General features: G+C 41.6%; 1 protein-coding gene across 1 annotated transcript in view; it reads right to left on the bottom strand.

Moving 5' to 3' along the window:
- The window catches only part of mecom (MDS1 and EVI1 complex locus), a gene marked incomplete at its 5' end in the record, with an annotated part of 125,763 nt that extends 113,230 nt beyond the window's left edge, over window positions 1–12,533 (bottom strand). Inside the window, one exon of the mRNA XM_083887259.1 lies at window positions 12,497–12,533. Coding sequence (XP_083743385.1) covers window positions 12,497–12,533 — 37 coding nt within the window. The remainder of the gene's footprint in view (window positions 1–12,496) is intronic.
- Between the last annotated feature and the right edge of the window lie 4,478 nt (window positions 12,534–17,011).

The raw sequence follows: 17,011 nt of genomic DNA, 5'->3' as shown, positions 1-17,011 counted from the left end.
TACATGATAAATGTAATTACATGCAGGAAGCATTTCTCTCCACTATTTACCGGCTTAACCCTGTCAGATGTGCCAAGCTGGCAAAGACATCGAAAGGAAAACGTTGTTGAAAAATCAAATATGAAAAGCTTCTTTTGTAGACTTAGCAGAAATTACATCCAAAATACAAGAAATAATTCAAACTGAAACCTATTAATTCTTTTTTGAAAGGGGCTTTTGTGGGTGTGACCACAAATAAAGGTCCAGTGAAATCCCCAAAAAAAGGTTTTAATCCAGCTGTGTGTTGTGATAGTGATGCTATCTGGCCCAGAGAGATCTGTTCGGTGAACTTTGTGCTCAGATCAGTGCCTATAATGGCTTACTGCAGCCAGAGGGTCTCGACCCACTGACACAAAACATGGCGCCACAAACGAAGTGAGACAGATGGACAAATAGACAGATAGACATTTAGATAGACATCCTGTCTCGAGCTGCAAATAGATACAACAATTAAGTCAGGTCTGGTCATTTTCATTTCTCTGACCTTAGCCCTTTGCCTCCTACACATGTGAGGAGACAAATTACTCCTGCAGTTGGGTTTGACCAACAACTCCAATAGTCCAACGCAAGAGAACACGCAGTGTGAAGGCTGAGACAGTGGACATAAATCATACCTGTATTTGATCTGTGGGGCCCTGGGCTAGCTGACGATGTGACAGGTAGCATGCACCCCTTGTCTCTGAACCGAGGGGATTGAAAAGGGTCACTCGTTTTGCAGGGGCAGTCGTATTTTCAATGATATAAAAATCTGTGGACTCCCGTGAGGTTTTCTGTTAATGTGGATTGGATAAGAAACCATGAAAGCAGGACACTTCAAAGTAAGGATTGAACAGAAATACGGTTGTCCGTAAGTTAAAAATATACATGCTGTGCTGTGTAATGTTTTAGGACTGGCATTGATAATGAATGACAGTTTACTGTTGGGTGTATGTGGCTGTATATGTGGCATCTGTCACTTTTGTTTATTATAAAGTTAATATCCAGCCCATTCTCAGTCATATATTGCCGCTCTGTCACGTCCTGAGGCTTCGCCTTACAGACGCACAGGGTATCCTTCTGCTTCTAAAAGAGACACACGGGGCGCTCAGAGCAGCTGCACTGAGTGTATATCAACACATCAAGCCAGTACTAATAATCATAAATAATCATTTATTGCTTAATATTGGAATTGGCATGGAAATGTTGATGTTATTAATAAAATAAAAGTCAGAGTGTGAGCCAAGAGTGGAAATCCACTAGCCTTAACCTGGATATTAATCCTAACCCTAACCTCAGTCCTCTCCTGGTCCTTAACCTAATCTCATACTATATTTTACTGCTGAGCATCTACAGTAAATGTGCTGCCAGTGGAGACCTGGAAGGGTACCTTGATACGTGATAGAGTGGCCGTATAAATGGGTTGTAATATCTGAAACTATAAAAAAGATATTACCTTAATGACTGTCAACTTGGCTTATAAGAAAGTCCTTCATGCTGTGGCATTAATGTTAATCTGTACAGGCCCAGTAACTCTGCTGCTGAATGCCTAGTTGTCACCGTTGAATTTTGTCAACAACTACTGCAAATATTGTAGCAAAAGTAAAAATCTACCATATTGTCATGCAGAGAAAGAATCCTGACGGAGCAAGTCTGCTTGTATTATGTTCCATGTCAAGGGCACACAATATATCATTTGCTGTGTATGGTACCACTTCAGTCACATGCACTGTGCATACATACAACAACGCTTATTCCACAAAAACATTACCAAAATTATACAGAATCATTGTCTGTTGTCCCAAAGGAGATTACTATGCTACATCAGGAAGTGCCCTTCAAAGTTTCCACCACTGTAATTGTACGGTTTAGATCCAGACTTTGTTTTCAACCTTTCAGAGCCAGTTTCAAAACCCCAGAGGTGGCCTGTCTCCAGACCAGGCGGAATCAGAATTGCATTAACACCCAAAGAGCATTTCATCAGAGACAGCAGGGCCCCTTGGTCCAGGACACCTGTAATAGAGTTTCCCTTCGCAAAAACAGTTTAAACTTCTTTTATATGGAAGGCTTACATGCACTCGCCTGCATGGAAATATGTTGCTGCTGCAGATCAAATCAAGCCAAACAAATTGCATTTGTCGAGTGAAGGATCAAATGCTCGCGCCTACAACAAACATATTAACAGCCTGATCCACACAGAATACCCTTGGCATATATAGTGGTGCTATTGGATTAACAAACTAACAGAGGAGGAGAGGAGGATGTGTAGAAATCTAAACTGACTCCTTTTGCCTGCTTTCCCTTGTTGCACTGCTCCTCTTTACACAAATTACCCTGATCACATGCAAGTGAGGAAAGAAATGTGGGGAAAACACTTACATACAAAAAGATGGATTGGATTACTGTGATTTCTGCGAAAGTGACCTGCATGCCAATCTCAACACTGAAGTACATTGTAGTCAAGGACGCATAGACACTAAAATACCGCACCCTTGGATAACAGACAACTCGTGAAGCCTTTCTCAAGTTCATCTAAAAATGATCTGAGCAAATCAACACTTGCTCACATTATTCTCACTATGGGCTGCATGGAAAAGATCAAATTCAAACATTTGGTAATGGGAAATGGAGATATTTTTCCTGTTTGTTATTAAAATAAATAGAGACGGAGATGTCTGGGATGAACTGGTGTGTGAAACTCCGAGGAGAGAGAGAGACTAAGGGAGAGTATGGGAGAGAGAAAGAGAGACACTAAAGGGGCCTGACTGTCTGACAGACAGGCAGGCAGATGGACAGAATCTTGGCAATAGGGAATATGATTCTGCCAGAGAGTGATCCATAAAGTCTGGAGGAGGTCGAAGGGCACCCTGTCTATAATGACTCATCATCACTCAGTGGTGTCCACACGGGGATGGACTCTGTGTGTGTACGTGTGTGAATCTGTCTGAGAGAGAAGTCCAGTGGATTTGCTGAGAGATAGCGCAGGATAAACGACCGTTTCTGCTATTCTGGGCCTCTGGGGAGAAGAGAGAGCTCTCCCTGTTGTTTTACCAGAGCCTTGGCCAAATACTGTCACCCACATAGGCGATTAATTCCATCGTCAACATTCTATTTGAAAAAGCGTGTGGGGAAAAACATGGGTGAGAAGCTGAAAATGACATCCGATGGGTAATGAAATATGATAAATGTTGTGAAACGCAAGGAATTCCTTCTATTAGAGGGAGGCTGTGTTTAACTTCTTGGGGCTAGGTAAATACCACTGGACAGACCTTGCCATGGCAGCTGTTCCCATGGTAACGTGGTGGGCAGCGGAGGTGGGAGTTGTGGCATTTTCATGAACTGTTTTTTTTTTAATTCCGTCCGTCATTACTTTTACCACAGCACGTCCTAAACTGACCACTAAAAGAGCAGCTGCGACTGCCAACACCTTGTACATGGAATTCATAAAACAATGGTTCAAACTAAATTCCCCTACTGCATTCTCAATCAAGCTGCTATGGCAATGACTGTGTCTGTGCACATTTAAGTGTGTGCACGAGGAAGAGGCCATATTTTAAGTTGTGCAGCATTGGATGAATATTTCCATTTCTTGGAGGCTGACAGCCTGTTTGTCATCCACAACCAAGAACTGACCTTCAGCAGCATAACTGCCTTCATCCTGCCATACCTCTACATCTCCATTGCCTCTCTCACCCCTACCTCCCTCTACTTCTCGCTCACTTTTTGCTCTCTTCTCCTCCTCTACTGCCTTTGTCATTGATCGCTGATGCGATTGGCTGCCTCCATGCTCAGTAATGACCTGCCCTGGTAACCAGCCGGCTGCTCTGCTCAGTCCCTTGTAGATTGAACTGTCAGATGGCAGCGATTAATGGCTGGGCAGAGTGACACAGGCTCACACCTGCAATGTCCCACCATGCACTGTCCTGCCAATCCTCTGTCCCATCTTAACTCACCAGGGAGCCGGTCTGTGTTTGTATCCGAGTATGTTGTGTATATATGTCTTACAAGGATCGATAAATAATCAAACGCGTGTGTGTTAACGTCTTATTTTCATAAATACATTACTGCACAGCGAGTATGGGGACATATTAGATTTGCACACAGGGGAGAGGACAGGGAAATGCACCAATCTTTTGCTTTTTTGTTAAATCAAAAAAAAAACTGAACCTAACCACAGTTTGCTCCATTACTTAAATGGCACCATGTGATGATTATTTGTCTGCAAAACTTTCTCGCCCCCTGCTCCTCTTTATTACCATATTAGTTATGATTGCACCCATAATCATTCACTTATTCTACTGTTTGCACTTCAGTCACTCCGCACATGAGAATCAGAATAAATGCCTAAAATGCTAACATATGTTATTTCCTTATACAGAGATGAGTGGGGTGTTTGGTCTGGTCTGGTCTAGCTCTGTCTGTCTGTTGAGCTGAGCACTGCAGGCCCACGCGGCTGTCCCGTGTTGTACTTGGCTGGCCGTCTGCTAACTGTCAGCGCAGTATCTCCTTACACTGATGAATGGGAAGTTTCCAGACCTTTCCCAAAGCTTTCATTCCCTTGTTCCAACGCTTCATCCAGAGGAATGGCCGAGAAAACAAGGGCTCCTCTGCCTGCCCACCAGCCGTCACCCAAGGGGATTGCCAACATGGAGACGGGCATGGAGGCTAAATTTAAACTGCTCCCACAGAAAAGGGGTGGGGGGTGAAGATAGAGCAAGGGAAGGAGATAAAACACAAAAGGAGTGGTAGACAAAACAGAAGTTTCAAATAAGAAACACTTGTGGTGGAAGAGAAAGAACAAACTGAAAGAGTAAAAAAAAAACAGACAGAAGAGGAAAGGAGCCTAATCCTCTGAACAGTGAGCATGTGAATATCAGGCCAGTAGGGGTTTGATGTGGTGTGTGAAACGGAGATAAAATCGATTAGCTTGTCCAGTGACCCATTGAGCAGCGGGAGGGCCCAATGCCCCAGTCCTGCCACAGCCCTGACAGAGACATCCAGGCCCAGAGGCCCCTAGGGGTCTCTTCTGGACACTGAGGTGAACAAAGTGGTGCCCTACTGTCAAACTAAAGCCCTCAAGCAACAGCAGAACAACAAACCATGTTGCAATGCTTCAGTGCTCTCTGATTCCACAGGAGACAGAAAAGATGTAGAGTTGGCTGCTGAAGGAGGACACTGTGTGGAAGAGCTGCTGCTCGAAATACACAACTGCAGCACTTATTTAAAGAAAAAGATGAGTTAATTTAGGATTTCAGTCAAGTGAAAACATTTTGTATTGGAACAAAAACAATTTTTTGTAATTTCTCTGTAGCTTTGCTATCATTTATAAATAATAATAATAATAATAATAATAATAATAATAATAATAATAATAAAAATGACAATCTATTCAAAATTCACAATAACAACTTTCCATCATAGTGTAAGAGTGTACGTGGCTGTCCGCACAAATGATACTCTAATGTAGAATATAATAATTATTATTATCATCATCATTATTATTATTATACATGGATATCTTTAAAGTAAAAAAGCAACGAAAAAACGGTTTTGATGAATTGATGAAGATAAATACTTTACTTTACCTCAGATGCCTTTCCTTTCTCCCCAAAAGATTTAAAGGTTTGTCATTATTGTGAATTTCGAAATCACATAAATAATAAGTAATAAGTAATTATTATAATTATTTTTTATTAAATAATAAGTTTTGTTTTATTTTGGTACTTCAAAAAGCCATCCCACCTCCTCTTGTTTGAGGAATATCTGCATTCTTTAAGCTATATTTGCTACTCACTGAATAAATTACCATTTTAAAGGATGCACCTGATATACTATTTATATGTCAGCAGGTCTTTCTGTGAAAAACTTTAAATGCACTGGCTTGACAAACATCCACCTGTTAAACGGCCCTGAATTCTCTCCCTATCGTGTTCTATCGCCTTGTTTTCCTCACATGATTTCCTCAGTCATATCACTGGGTGAGGAGCAACTCTTTGATTCCTGCAGCTCATTGTGGTGAATCTGACCCTGGAGGTCACGGAGTGGAAAGAAGTGGATGTGTCACCACTGGGCTCTTCTACGTGTTAGAATAATATTTCTACGGTGCTTTTAGGATGCTAACGCTAATCAAAACAGGACATCCTGAGGAGGGCCATGCTCTCTCTTCCCTGGCCCGCTCACGGACCGCTTTATGTTTTTGTGTTTGTGGAGGAGCGACAATCCCAGGAAGCTGCAAGAAGGGTTCATCAAAGCCCTAAGCAGGGGGCCCCGGCTGCAGGATCGTTGGAATGCAGCATGGAAAGGAATCTCTACTGTCCTATTGTTCCCTTGTTTCCTTGGTCTCATCACACATCGGCACGTCCAGTTCACTTACAGGTAAGCAGTGCTAATCAGACCAGCATTCCTTTCCATGGCCACATTCTTTCCTCTGCAACCCTGGCTGACCAAAAACACACATGCACACACAAAAGAAAGGTGCATGGCTTACAGATGCACACATGCAAAGAGGGAAAGTCATCAAGACAAATCCATGAGGACATGGGATCGCAAGTGAAACAGAGAGGGAGACATTGATGTCTCATGGTGGAGTGATGATCCATCACGCTGCACGCTTGATAATGACTCAATCAAGCAAAGACCCATTTGGTGTCAAATGTTTTTATTCTTAGTTTTAAAGATTTTAAAAAATGATCCTGAATCCCTGAAATAAACTGCAGCAGACTTGAGCATCTTGTCATTAATAATGAATTCACAGTGACATAAGCAAGACAGTGAGATCCAATCGGGTAAATGTGTTGCGGCACAAACTTTCTCACTAAGGCCGTAGCTTTGATTACATATCCTTCCTCATCTATCTTGCCCTGTGTGAGGGAGGTTATCTCTTAATGAGCTTTGGGGTGGAGAGTAGGGGGAGATAAAAAGGTGTACAGGAACACACAGTACATAAAAACACAAATGTATCTGCCCTGTCCTACTCAACCTCAGATGGTAAATAACAAAATGTCCATGTTTTGTCCCGTTTTAATCAGAGTGCCTCATTCACTCACTCCTTCCATCCCACGGGCCAGCCTGCTCCACCCAGGGAGATCCCCGAGCAGTGCTAGAACACACTGTTATCACCACATTCACAAAGCGATTGTTGGGTAATTCCTGTTTATAGCCACACGCTGCCTCCAGTGTGTAAGAGTAAAAAAAAAAAAAAAAAAAAACACTGCTCTTGCTGTCAACCCTCCAGGAGTGATTAAAAAGAAATGTCCACAAGTAAACCCATGCCACTTTAGCCAGGACAAGGATGTTTATCATACATTTAAAAGAAGTCCAATGTTATTCGAGAAGAGTCATTCAATTATGGGCAACTGTAATGGAATTGATGACTACATTTACTGTTCTCCAAATCTATTCTTGATGTTTGTTGTTGTGCAATTGTTAAAGATCATAAAAAAAAAAACAATGTTATGTCTGCAGTCTGTGTGCATATTCTTTATAAGAATAAAGTCCTATTGAGCTTGTTGATTAGTCTCCCTCTCCATAAAAGCACTCGACATTGTAGTAAAAGTGACTTAGCTGATGTGAGACATGAGGCCAGAGTGTCGGGCCCTGTTTCTACCACCTGCTCCAGGTAATTGATTAGAGTATAAAGTGATTGAGTTTCTTTAATTAGCTAACAGACATCTCTTCTCAAAGCATGCCAAGGAGTGGTAGGTTCCCACTGCCTCATTAATAGCATGGGCGAACCGCCCCATCAGCAATCTGTTAACATAACTTCTCAGACATCATAACGACACACAAATCAGTTTGATGTCTGGGTAAACTTTTCAACTCAGCAAAATGCCATTCATCTCGGACCAATTTGTGATGAGAAAATGGTGGCACGTCATGGATTTGACATCGCCGTGTACTCTGCAGAGAGCCTTTGTTTTTGTGCATATACACTAAAGCGTGCACGTACACACACTCGGCGCGACCAAATAAGCACATTCACACCCTCACCTCCCTTTCCAGCAAACACACACACAAGCACAATCTATAAAAATATGCTTAGCTTGGGAGTGCTCTGTTGATAATGACCTCAGCCTTGGCACCGTCCTGGGCCAGACCAGACTGTCGACAGACAGGAGGCTTTTGTGTGGACTCCCTATCTCTAACTCCATGACCTTTGGGGGGGGGAAGAAAGCAGAAATGCCTTTTTTTTTTATTTTGAAGGGGTACGGCGCGCTCATTGTTCTGTGTTGGTACGGCTTCCCTGTGGTAAACACACACACAGTCGTTCCCAGGCTTGACATGTTGCTGCACACCCGCCTCCCACCCTCCTCTGCCTTCATCCATCCCTTGGTGTTCCCACACTGCCGTGTCTGGGCTGCTGCTCCATGCCCCCCATCCCCATACAGTGACATACACACTCACAACTACAAACACTATCGCACAATCACACTGCCATTGTGCACTGTTACTTGTTCGCCGGCCACAAACGCTTAGCATTTTTTAAAAAACGAATGCCTATTTGTGTGCTTTTTCTGTCATTATGAAATTCCTCACATAAAAATGGACTGAGATGGAGGAGAGCATGGAGCACAGCTGGAAAAAGGGGGAGTCGAGACGGCAGAGAAGCCCCTGGGGCAGAGCTGCTGTGTCAGGGCCTGAGAGGGAACCCATGACGAGGCCTGGAAGCTCCCTAGTTGCTTGGGACAGGGGCCATCCTTCAAGCGGGTGACAACAGTACATAAACAAACCACTAACCTCATCAGCTCTGTGTTTACAGCCCTGAGACCAAGTCCTGGACGACTCATTAACATCAGGGACCTTCCAAAAGACCCATTTTCTGAGAGAGGGAGGGAGAGAGGAACCCTTCTCCCATCGCAAGAGAGGAGGAAAGTGGATGACATGTCAGACAGATGGGGGCGTTGATAGATGAGAGGGCATGGGTCACAGTCAACCTGCCCCCTGCGCCACCCGACAAAAACGCACTAAAACACACACACACACACATCAGAACACGGTTAACACGCTCACAAATTCTGCATGTGCATCTGTGAACCTATAAGTCTCTAACATGCTTTACACCTGGTTTGACAAGCATTCAGCTGCAGCCCTATAACAAGCAGAAATGCTGCACTGCATGATGACATGCTGTACACTTGTTCACTTTCACTCATCTGAAGACGGCTCACGTAATTGTTACACAGCCACGACACTTAAGTGGAAAATGTAACTTAACTCCTTTACACGTAGTGACGGAGACCTTTTACTCAACAAGCATTTGTGTCAACGGTACAAGTGCTTTTTCTTCAAGTGCAAGTGAGCATTTCACGCAAGGCTATCTTTCAACTCTATAAGGCAAACACAGCAACTCTTGCACTGAGAGGTTTTAAAAATAAGAAATCAAAATCATTACCACCCCACAGTTACACTGCCAGTGATGGAAACTATTTACTTTAGTGTCAACATTCAAATGATAGAAATATATTACTGTCCATTTTTGTATTTTTTTAAATGAGGTGGCCTCCAGTTATTTTTATTTGTTTATATCATTCAAACCAATAACTGACATCAGCCAATAAAACTTGGATGTGAAGTGACTGCCACAGGCCCCGGTGATTCTTGAACCTAAATATTGGACAGTTGCGTCCTGAGCATGGCACCAGCTCCGCTTTGGGACAACAAGGACTGTTTTAATGAGGGTCTCTATTACACTTTCCTCGCGCTGGCCGCTCCCCCCTCACCTTTAAAATGGACCGATCCATTAACCGTTTTAATGAGCTCCGCCATACAAGTGCAGGCCAATTGCACAATGTGGAGGAGGACGACGCGCGCCTCAGCTGCACGCGCAGAGACGGCCGAGTGCGCTTCATGTACACGTGCACGCGCAAATGTAAAACGTATCAATTTTGTCGCTGTGAAAATAATTAATCTGCACAAATTAAAGCCAATAATAGCATATTATTCCAGGCAAAGCAAGGGAATACAGACGTGTGTTTAATGTGAAAAACGATCACATGATGCCTTAAGACATGAACTAGACGTGCATGCTCAATGTCACTTCTTTGTGTGTAGCCCGTGATCCTTTAAATCAACCTTTTTCATCATTTATTTATTTTGTTTTACATCTGCAAATCCCAGTCTTAAGTGGGTTGCGTGAGATAAATCGTTATTTAAATTCTCCCAACTATCAAAGCCCCTCTCAACGCATTATAAGTGAAAGAGTTTTTATTGAGACACAAATATGTTAAGTGGGTGTTTAATTAGGTCTACACCGAGCTCGGCCTCATCGAAACCCCCCTCTCCATCTATTCGGAGCACCACAATCCACCGCGGGGTGCGTGCGGCCTGCGCGCCTTGGCTAAACTTAGATGGGAAGCAAGAGTGAGTCCTGTGGCGCACCGCATTACATCTGGACGTGCGGACTAATCAGTTCGCCCCCATCAATCCACCTCCTCCATTACATACACCTCCTCTCTTTTATTCTTCTTTTTTTAATCACACAACTGTTTTGTAAGTTGGCCACGCACATGCCCGTTTTCACACGACTTCTCCGGACAGACACACACACACACACACACACACACACACACACACACACACACAGACACACACTGAACACATTTACCAGCAGAGCCCTTATGAGGAGTCTGGGAATTTAAATATTCACTGTTGACACAGTGCAGAGCTGGCTGTGGTCCAGAGTGGGCCCGCTCCTCCGGGGACGTACAACATTCCCCCCTCTATTCTGACTGAAGAGGTAGAAATATCCCCATAATAATCTTTAAATAGACGACGAATACTAAGACTCCCTCCTATATAATTTCCGAGTGACTTGAGTGGTTTCCAAATAAAGTTGTTGCAGTTGTTGCTCTTTCGCCTTTGGGTGCAGAATATACTCTGAAACACAAACACTCAAGCAACGATTTGTGTTTTTAAGTTTGAGGCAAACCTGAGGGCTGCGAGGAAGACATACAAGTGTTTTCTTTCCTGGTGATGATGATGCTGCTGTTGACGATGATGATGATGATTTGCCTACTTGAACTGGGTGCCAAAATCCATCACCAATAAATGGTTGATCCAAAACTATTAATGTTCTACATATGATGCATGTGTAATGTATGTGACACTGACGCTTTTACAAAACATATGCAATTCCTAACGAATATTTGAATTAATTTGAATAACTGTTACATTTGTAATTTGATTACTTGTCACATAACATGCTGCTTATTTAACTGTCAAAAACATCATGGTAGACGTGTGTTGCAGCAATTTTTTTAAAACAAAAAAATATAGATATTCGTGCACGAGGAGACACTAAAGTCTGGACACTATAGAAATCCATACGATACAAAACATTGTATGAAACGTATGTCAGTCCTGTGTCATGAGCTGCACATATTCTGGTTCTGACACCTCTCTGCTTCTCATGTGTTTTCGAAAATAAATACAGAAATTAATCAGTAAACCAACACACAACTTGTTTATATAATCCCACAATGGTGTGCATTACAGAGATGGACCCCCCACTGGTTAAAAGTCAGCGTTAAAGTTGAAATTATCTCTCTCACACACACATAGACACACACACTTTTACAACGCTAAGAGCTTGATTGAGACACATACATTTTTTGACATAATTTACTGGAGAAAATCGATGGACGAACAGCCAAATAAATCATCTTGCATACATTCTTAAGGTTAGTGCAATTAATTCAATCGATTTAATAACAATCTAATCAAAGGCTATAGCAATCTTTTGAATGTGTCATTTTTAGCCTGAATGAATTTTGTAAACAGAGTGAGAAACCGCAACAGTCAAATAACAGTGAAGTGTAAAACTGGAGCACATAAACAAACAATTAAAACAGTCTGATTAGGGTCTTTTTTACAGAACGGTATATAGAATAGTACAAACACACATTATGCATTAATATGACGTCGGAATCAAGTCGATGCCTCAGACACACAAGCAGAATTAAAAAGAAGTTTGCCCTCGCTGAAAAAAAAATTACCATTCCTGTCTAAATCCTCCTTTTCTCCTTGTTTCTCTCCACCAATCTGCGTTTTCCCCCTAAAGTTGCTCCTGCAGACTGAAGAGACGAGCGTCCCCTCTCACTGCAGCACCGTGCAGCTACTGCAATACAACTGACGACGCACAGCACATTGGATTTTTTAACCTACAATAATACACTACAGCGCCCACTACATGCAACCAGCAATTCCAATAGTGAAGCGGACGCCCCGCAGAAAGTTGCTCCGTCGCTCCCTCAACTTTAAACTTTACGCTCCTCTGCTGACAGCGTTTCTTTTTTTGATTTTTACCCGCGGCAATATCATCATTTTGTCACTCTTAAAGTGAGGCTTGTGCTTTTTCCGGGTGAAGATGAAGTCGTTACAGAAACTATTAGACGCAGTGATAACAGCGACAGCACATAGGTATATGTATATATATGAGACGGCATGTTTCAAAAGGAGAAAAAGAAAGGGATGTTGCACCTACTCGTGGCCAGTTTCCGTGCCCTGCCTTTGGACCTCATGCTGCCAGTCTCTCGGCGTGGGTTTGTTTGGATTTTTTCTTGGATCTTTTTTCCTCCTTTTTTTTTGTTTTTTTCTCTGTCCTTTTTCTCTGGGTTTCTCAATCCAAACGTGCTATCTCTCCAGCATTGTCAGTCTGGGACACCTTCGCACATGCGCATAGCCCCCCACCAAATCTGCCGGCAGCAAGTGCCAGAAAAAGTTTGGGACGATTTATCACTTTGAAATTAACCTGATCTGGTCAGGATGCGGGGCGCATCGCGGACATCTCCTTCCGCGTCAACTTTTCAAGTGTTCACTGCTGAGGGAGAAAGAGGGGCGCACTGCAAGAAGAAGAGGAAGGAGAAGAAAACATGCCCATCGAGGTTGTATCCTCACATTCAGCCGCGTGTCCTTGTTTATTTAGCACGTGAGAAAACTTTGCACTTGAGACGCGTCCAGTGCAGGGCAAAACCAACGAAACCAACAACCCGTGCGGAAGCTATCATTTATTAATTATTACATTATTTTGTGTCATTAAAAAACATTTATTTATTCATTTTTTGTTAAGAGCGACTGTGGGTATAACGGATATTTTTGGCAATATGACCAGCAACCACGAGGGCATTAATATTATTATAGTAATCAGTCATGGTTGCGCATATTTTCCGTTTGAAGTTAAGTCACATGAATCATGGTTCACTTGTACAGTAATTAAAGGTGTTATATATTTGTATCTCGTGTTTTGTATGTATGGAGAAAATGAATGAAAAACTTCCCTCTCCCCCTCTGTGATTATTAATACGTTAAGTGCTCAATATCAGCGCCACTTTGTCTCTGTTGCAGCGCGTAAATTTCATTATTAATACTTGGTGTTTACTTAAGGCTCAGCAGCAATAATTTAGACCTGAGTTGGAAGGAAGAACTCTCTATCAAATAAAAGGCAAAACAAAGGAGAGAGAAGAAAAAGACTGCAGAGAAAACCTTCATCTCAGTGGGTTGGAATAATGTTTCCCATCAACCTTTTTTCGCTGTGGATTTGAAGAAAAATGACCGCACTCATAAATGCATGCCATTCAAGCACTAAAAGTCAATAAAATCACTGCATGTCTGCTGTTATCACATAAACATTTTTATAGAGGCATATTTGGATACTGAGTCACATCAGCAGAATAGAGCATCAGTCACACACAAAAGCAGCCAATCGTGATTTCTTATCATTGATTCTCCCCTCCCCCTATTTCATTTTCGTTATGAAAAATTAGTATCCAAGCATTGATACCAAGCAGGCTTATAATCTACAGGTTCATTGATAGGAACGGCCTATAACTAAAGTAATTGGCAATTAATTAGATCCATGAGATCAGAGTGACCTTGCAGGTGAACTCTTTAATGGCTTGTGAACTCGTAGCTATCGATTCCAAAGTGTGTCGGGAGCTGATTGAAGTCCTGACATCATGCATTGTCATGGAAAATAAAATCAAGCATATGAGCAAATAAGTGCTGACCAAACACCAAAGCAGTACCACACCTGCACGCTTGCCCCTGAAATAACAATGCAACTAGAGATCTGCAATTAGAGATCTGCATGTTTCTGAAATGTAGATGCACATACAATAAAAAACAGCTCAACTAAACTAAACTAAACCAAACTAAACTAAACTAAACTAAACTAAACTGGGGCTTCCCCTGAACCACTGTTCCCCATTTTCAGAGTTAGGAGAGGTTAATAATGATGCTTTATTGTGCTCGCACCTCACCCTACCTCTACTGTAATGACATAAATGGTGCTATTAAGTGAGTTGCGCCTCTTCAGAGAGTGGCGCGTCGCGTGCACGCACGTTACACACGGAGAGAGAGAGAGAGAGAGAGAGAGAGAGAGAGAGAGAGAGAGAGAGAGAGAGAGAGAGAGAGAGAGCGCTTCAGGCGGCGCGCTCAATTAGCCTAAATGGAAACAGTTTTCATTCACCGCAATAACTCACTCCTCGTTCCCTCGTCTCCTCCCCCTCTGAAGCACTTTCAATACATATTTTATTATGATCCGCTGAACCCGGTGGCAGGGCGGAGCGGCGCGGAGATCCCCGCAGCCCCGTGGCTGGTAATTATTAGAAATTAATTGGGTTCGAGACCCAGATGTGAGTACAAACCAAAAAAAAAAAGAAAAAAAAAGATTACCTTATACTGTTGCATTTGTTGCTGTATTCTCAAACATACGTTTTTGCTTTTAAAACGAGTTATATAGTGCATTTATGTTTGATAAATAAATACACGTTGGTACAAACGGAGACTGTGCTTGATGAGGCTATTTTTTTTCTTACAGTAGGAGCGTGTCCAGCTGTTAAGGGGTTAAAGGGAAAACATGATGCGTGGTGAGGCTGCAGAGGCAGACTAAAAGTGAAAAGGGAGCCTCTGGCGTAAGGAAATTACCAGCGCCCGCGTGACCTTTGAGAAAGGTAATCAATCAAGTGATCAACAGGGATATTTATCACTGTTTCGTCCAACCGAACCCGTCCCGTGTCTACTAATAATAAATAATAAAATAAAACGAGTGAAATCTTCGCACGAGATATGGACTTACCATTCAAATTATTAAATATTAATAATAATAAAACAACAACAACGACACAACACTCAGAATCAACTAAATTAAAATTATATAAATAATAATTTTCTCAACTATACAATCTGGTTTAAATAAGCAGAAACATAAAAACCCATGAAGACGAAATACAACATTTCAACACTGGAGGCCCACGTTGTGTCTTGGCCAGGCCTACTCAATTTTAGACAAATTGTGTTTGGAATGAAACATTCAATTTTTTTCATAACCCATTATCACAACGACTTGGCGAATATAAATAATTAATAATAAATAAAATGTTCTACTTTATAGTATGAGAAGGACTTTTTGGCCCAGGACGTGCTGCTCCCTGTGTGGAGAATTCTCGACCCAATCTAACGCACTTGCTGCCAAAGAGGAAAAGAAAATAGACTAAGATGGAGAAATGCTGGGCAAATATGTTATCATCAGTTATTCATCATTAAAATCAAATATAAAATCAGATTTTACAGCAGCCAACGTAATTCAAGACCCACCTTTAAGTTTTCATTTCATAAATTAAGTCTTTTTGACATCATAATTAAAAAAATGAAAGACACGTCATGGTAAGTCATGCTTTGCATTTCAAGGTGAAGTGCTATCCTAAAGAACAAACTGAAAAACACATTCGTGTGACGAAACATAAGGTTAAAGACACGTTTTACGTGCACAGGATTTATAAAATAATAAAACATTGAGACAACCAAAGGGAGAAAACACGTCTACATTATACGTTTAAATTTTATTTTTGATGCTTTAGTCAATCACGTTATATATGTCAATTAACACCAAATTTATAAAATGATATGAAGGATCAGATTTCTTTTGGATATCATAAAATATTTACACTATTTTTTAATAACTTTGTACAAAAAAAGGCACACGTGCAATATCTGAAACTACTCCAAATGTGATTATCATGTTTCTTCATGATAATTGCGGACTAAAATAAGAACATGCCTTTAAAAAAAAAACAAAGAACAATAATACATTGTATGCAATTTGTTTGCGAATGAATAAGGGTACGCAGAAATGGCTTGCACCACAAATAAAAATCGCAAAATATTGATTTAAGTGTCTTGTAAATGAATACAATTATTTAAGTCGTGAGACGTCGAACATGAAGCACGGGACCAAAAAAACGCTGAGGCAAAGCCAGCCGGCCTATGGCTGTTAAAATTCTTATACTAGTACGCCCTCTAGTGGACACATTCAAGTGTTTGACTCTGCATCATGCCAGTCGAGTGACTTAAGAAAATTCACATTTACATGACATGCATGTCCTTTGAAAAACTAATAATGCTTAATAAAACAAGACTACTACTAATAATAATAACAATAATAATTGTCTATTCTTGGAAATCCTTAATTTTGTGGCGATTAAAAACAAATATGTTGTCCGTTTTTATAGTTTGGAAGCTTAGTATGGATCGAGTGAAGAAAGTGAGGGTAGCATGTGGCAGATTAATGAGATGAGCTGGCTTGTACTGAAGAAAAGTGCATTTTAACAACAGCTTCTGGACTCAGTATCCAGCATATGGGAGACAGATTACGATGAGCTCCTGAGACAATTTGTGGAAGTAGTATTGATAGGCCTGGTGTTACGCCACAGACACATTTATCTCTGAGGACTGCTTGATGAGAGGGGCTTTCTCTTACACACACAGACAAACCATAACTACTGCCCTAACCCAAGTTTAACCTAACCCTATCCTAACCTTACGTCTTCACCTTAAAATGTAATAATTTACGTTATGTGGACTAGTTTTTTGGCCCCATGTGGGTGTGCAAACAGATTTAGGTCCTCACAACATGAGTAATACCTGGAACACACACACACACACACACACACACAACTCAAGGTACAAACTCATCCCGATCAATTCCAACTGATGTTCCCCT

Source organism: Microchirus variegatus (assembly GCF_963457635.1).
Source record: "Microchirus variegatus genome assembly, chromosome: 3".
Taxonomy (NCBI): Eukaryota; Metazoa; Chordata; class Actinopteri; order Pleuronectiformes; family Soleidae; genus Microchirus; species Microchirus variegatus.
This window is presented reverse-complemented; position numbering and strand designations above follow the sequence as displayed.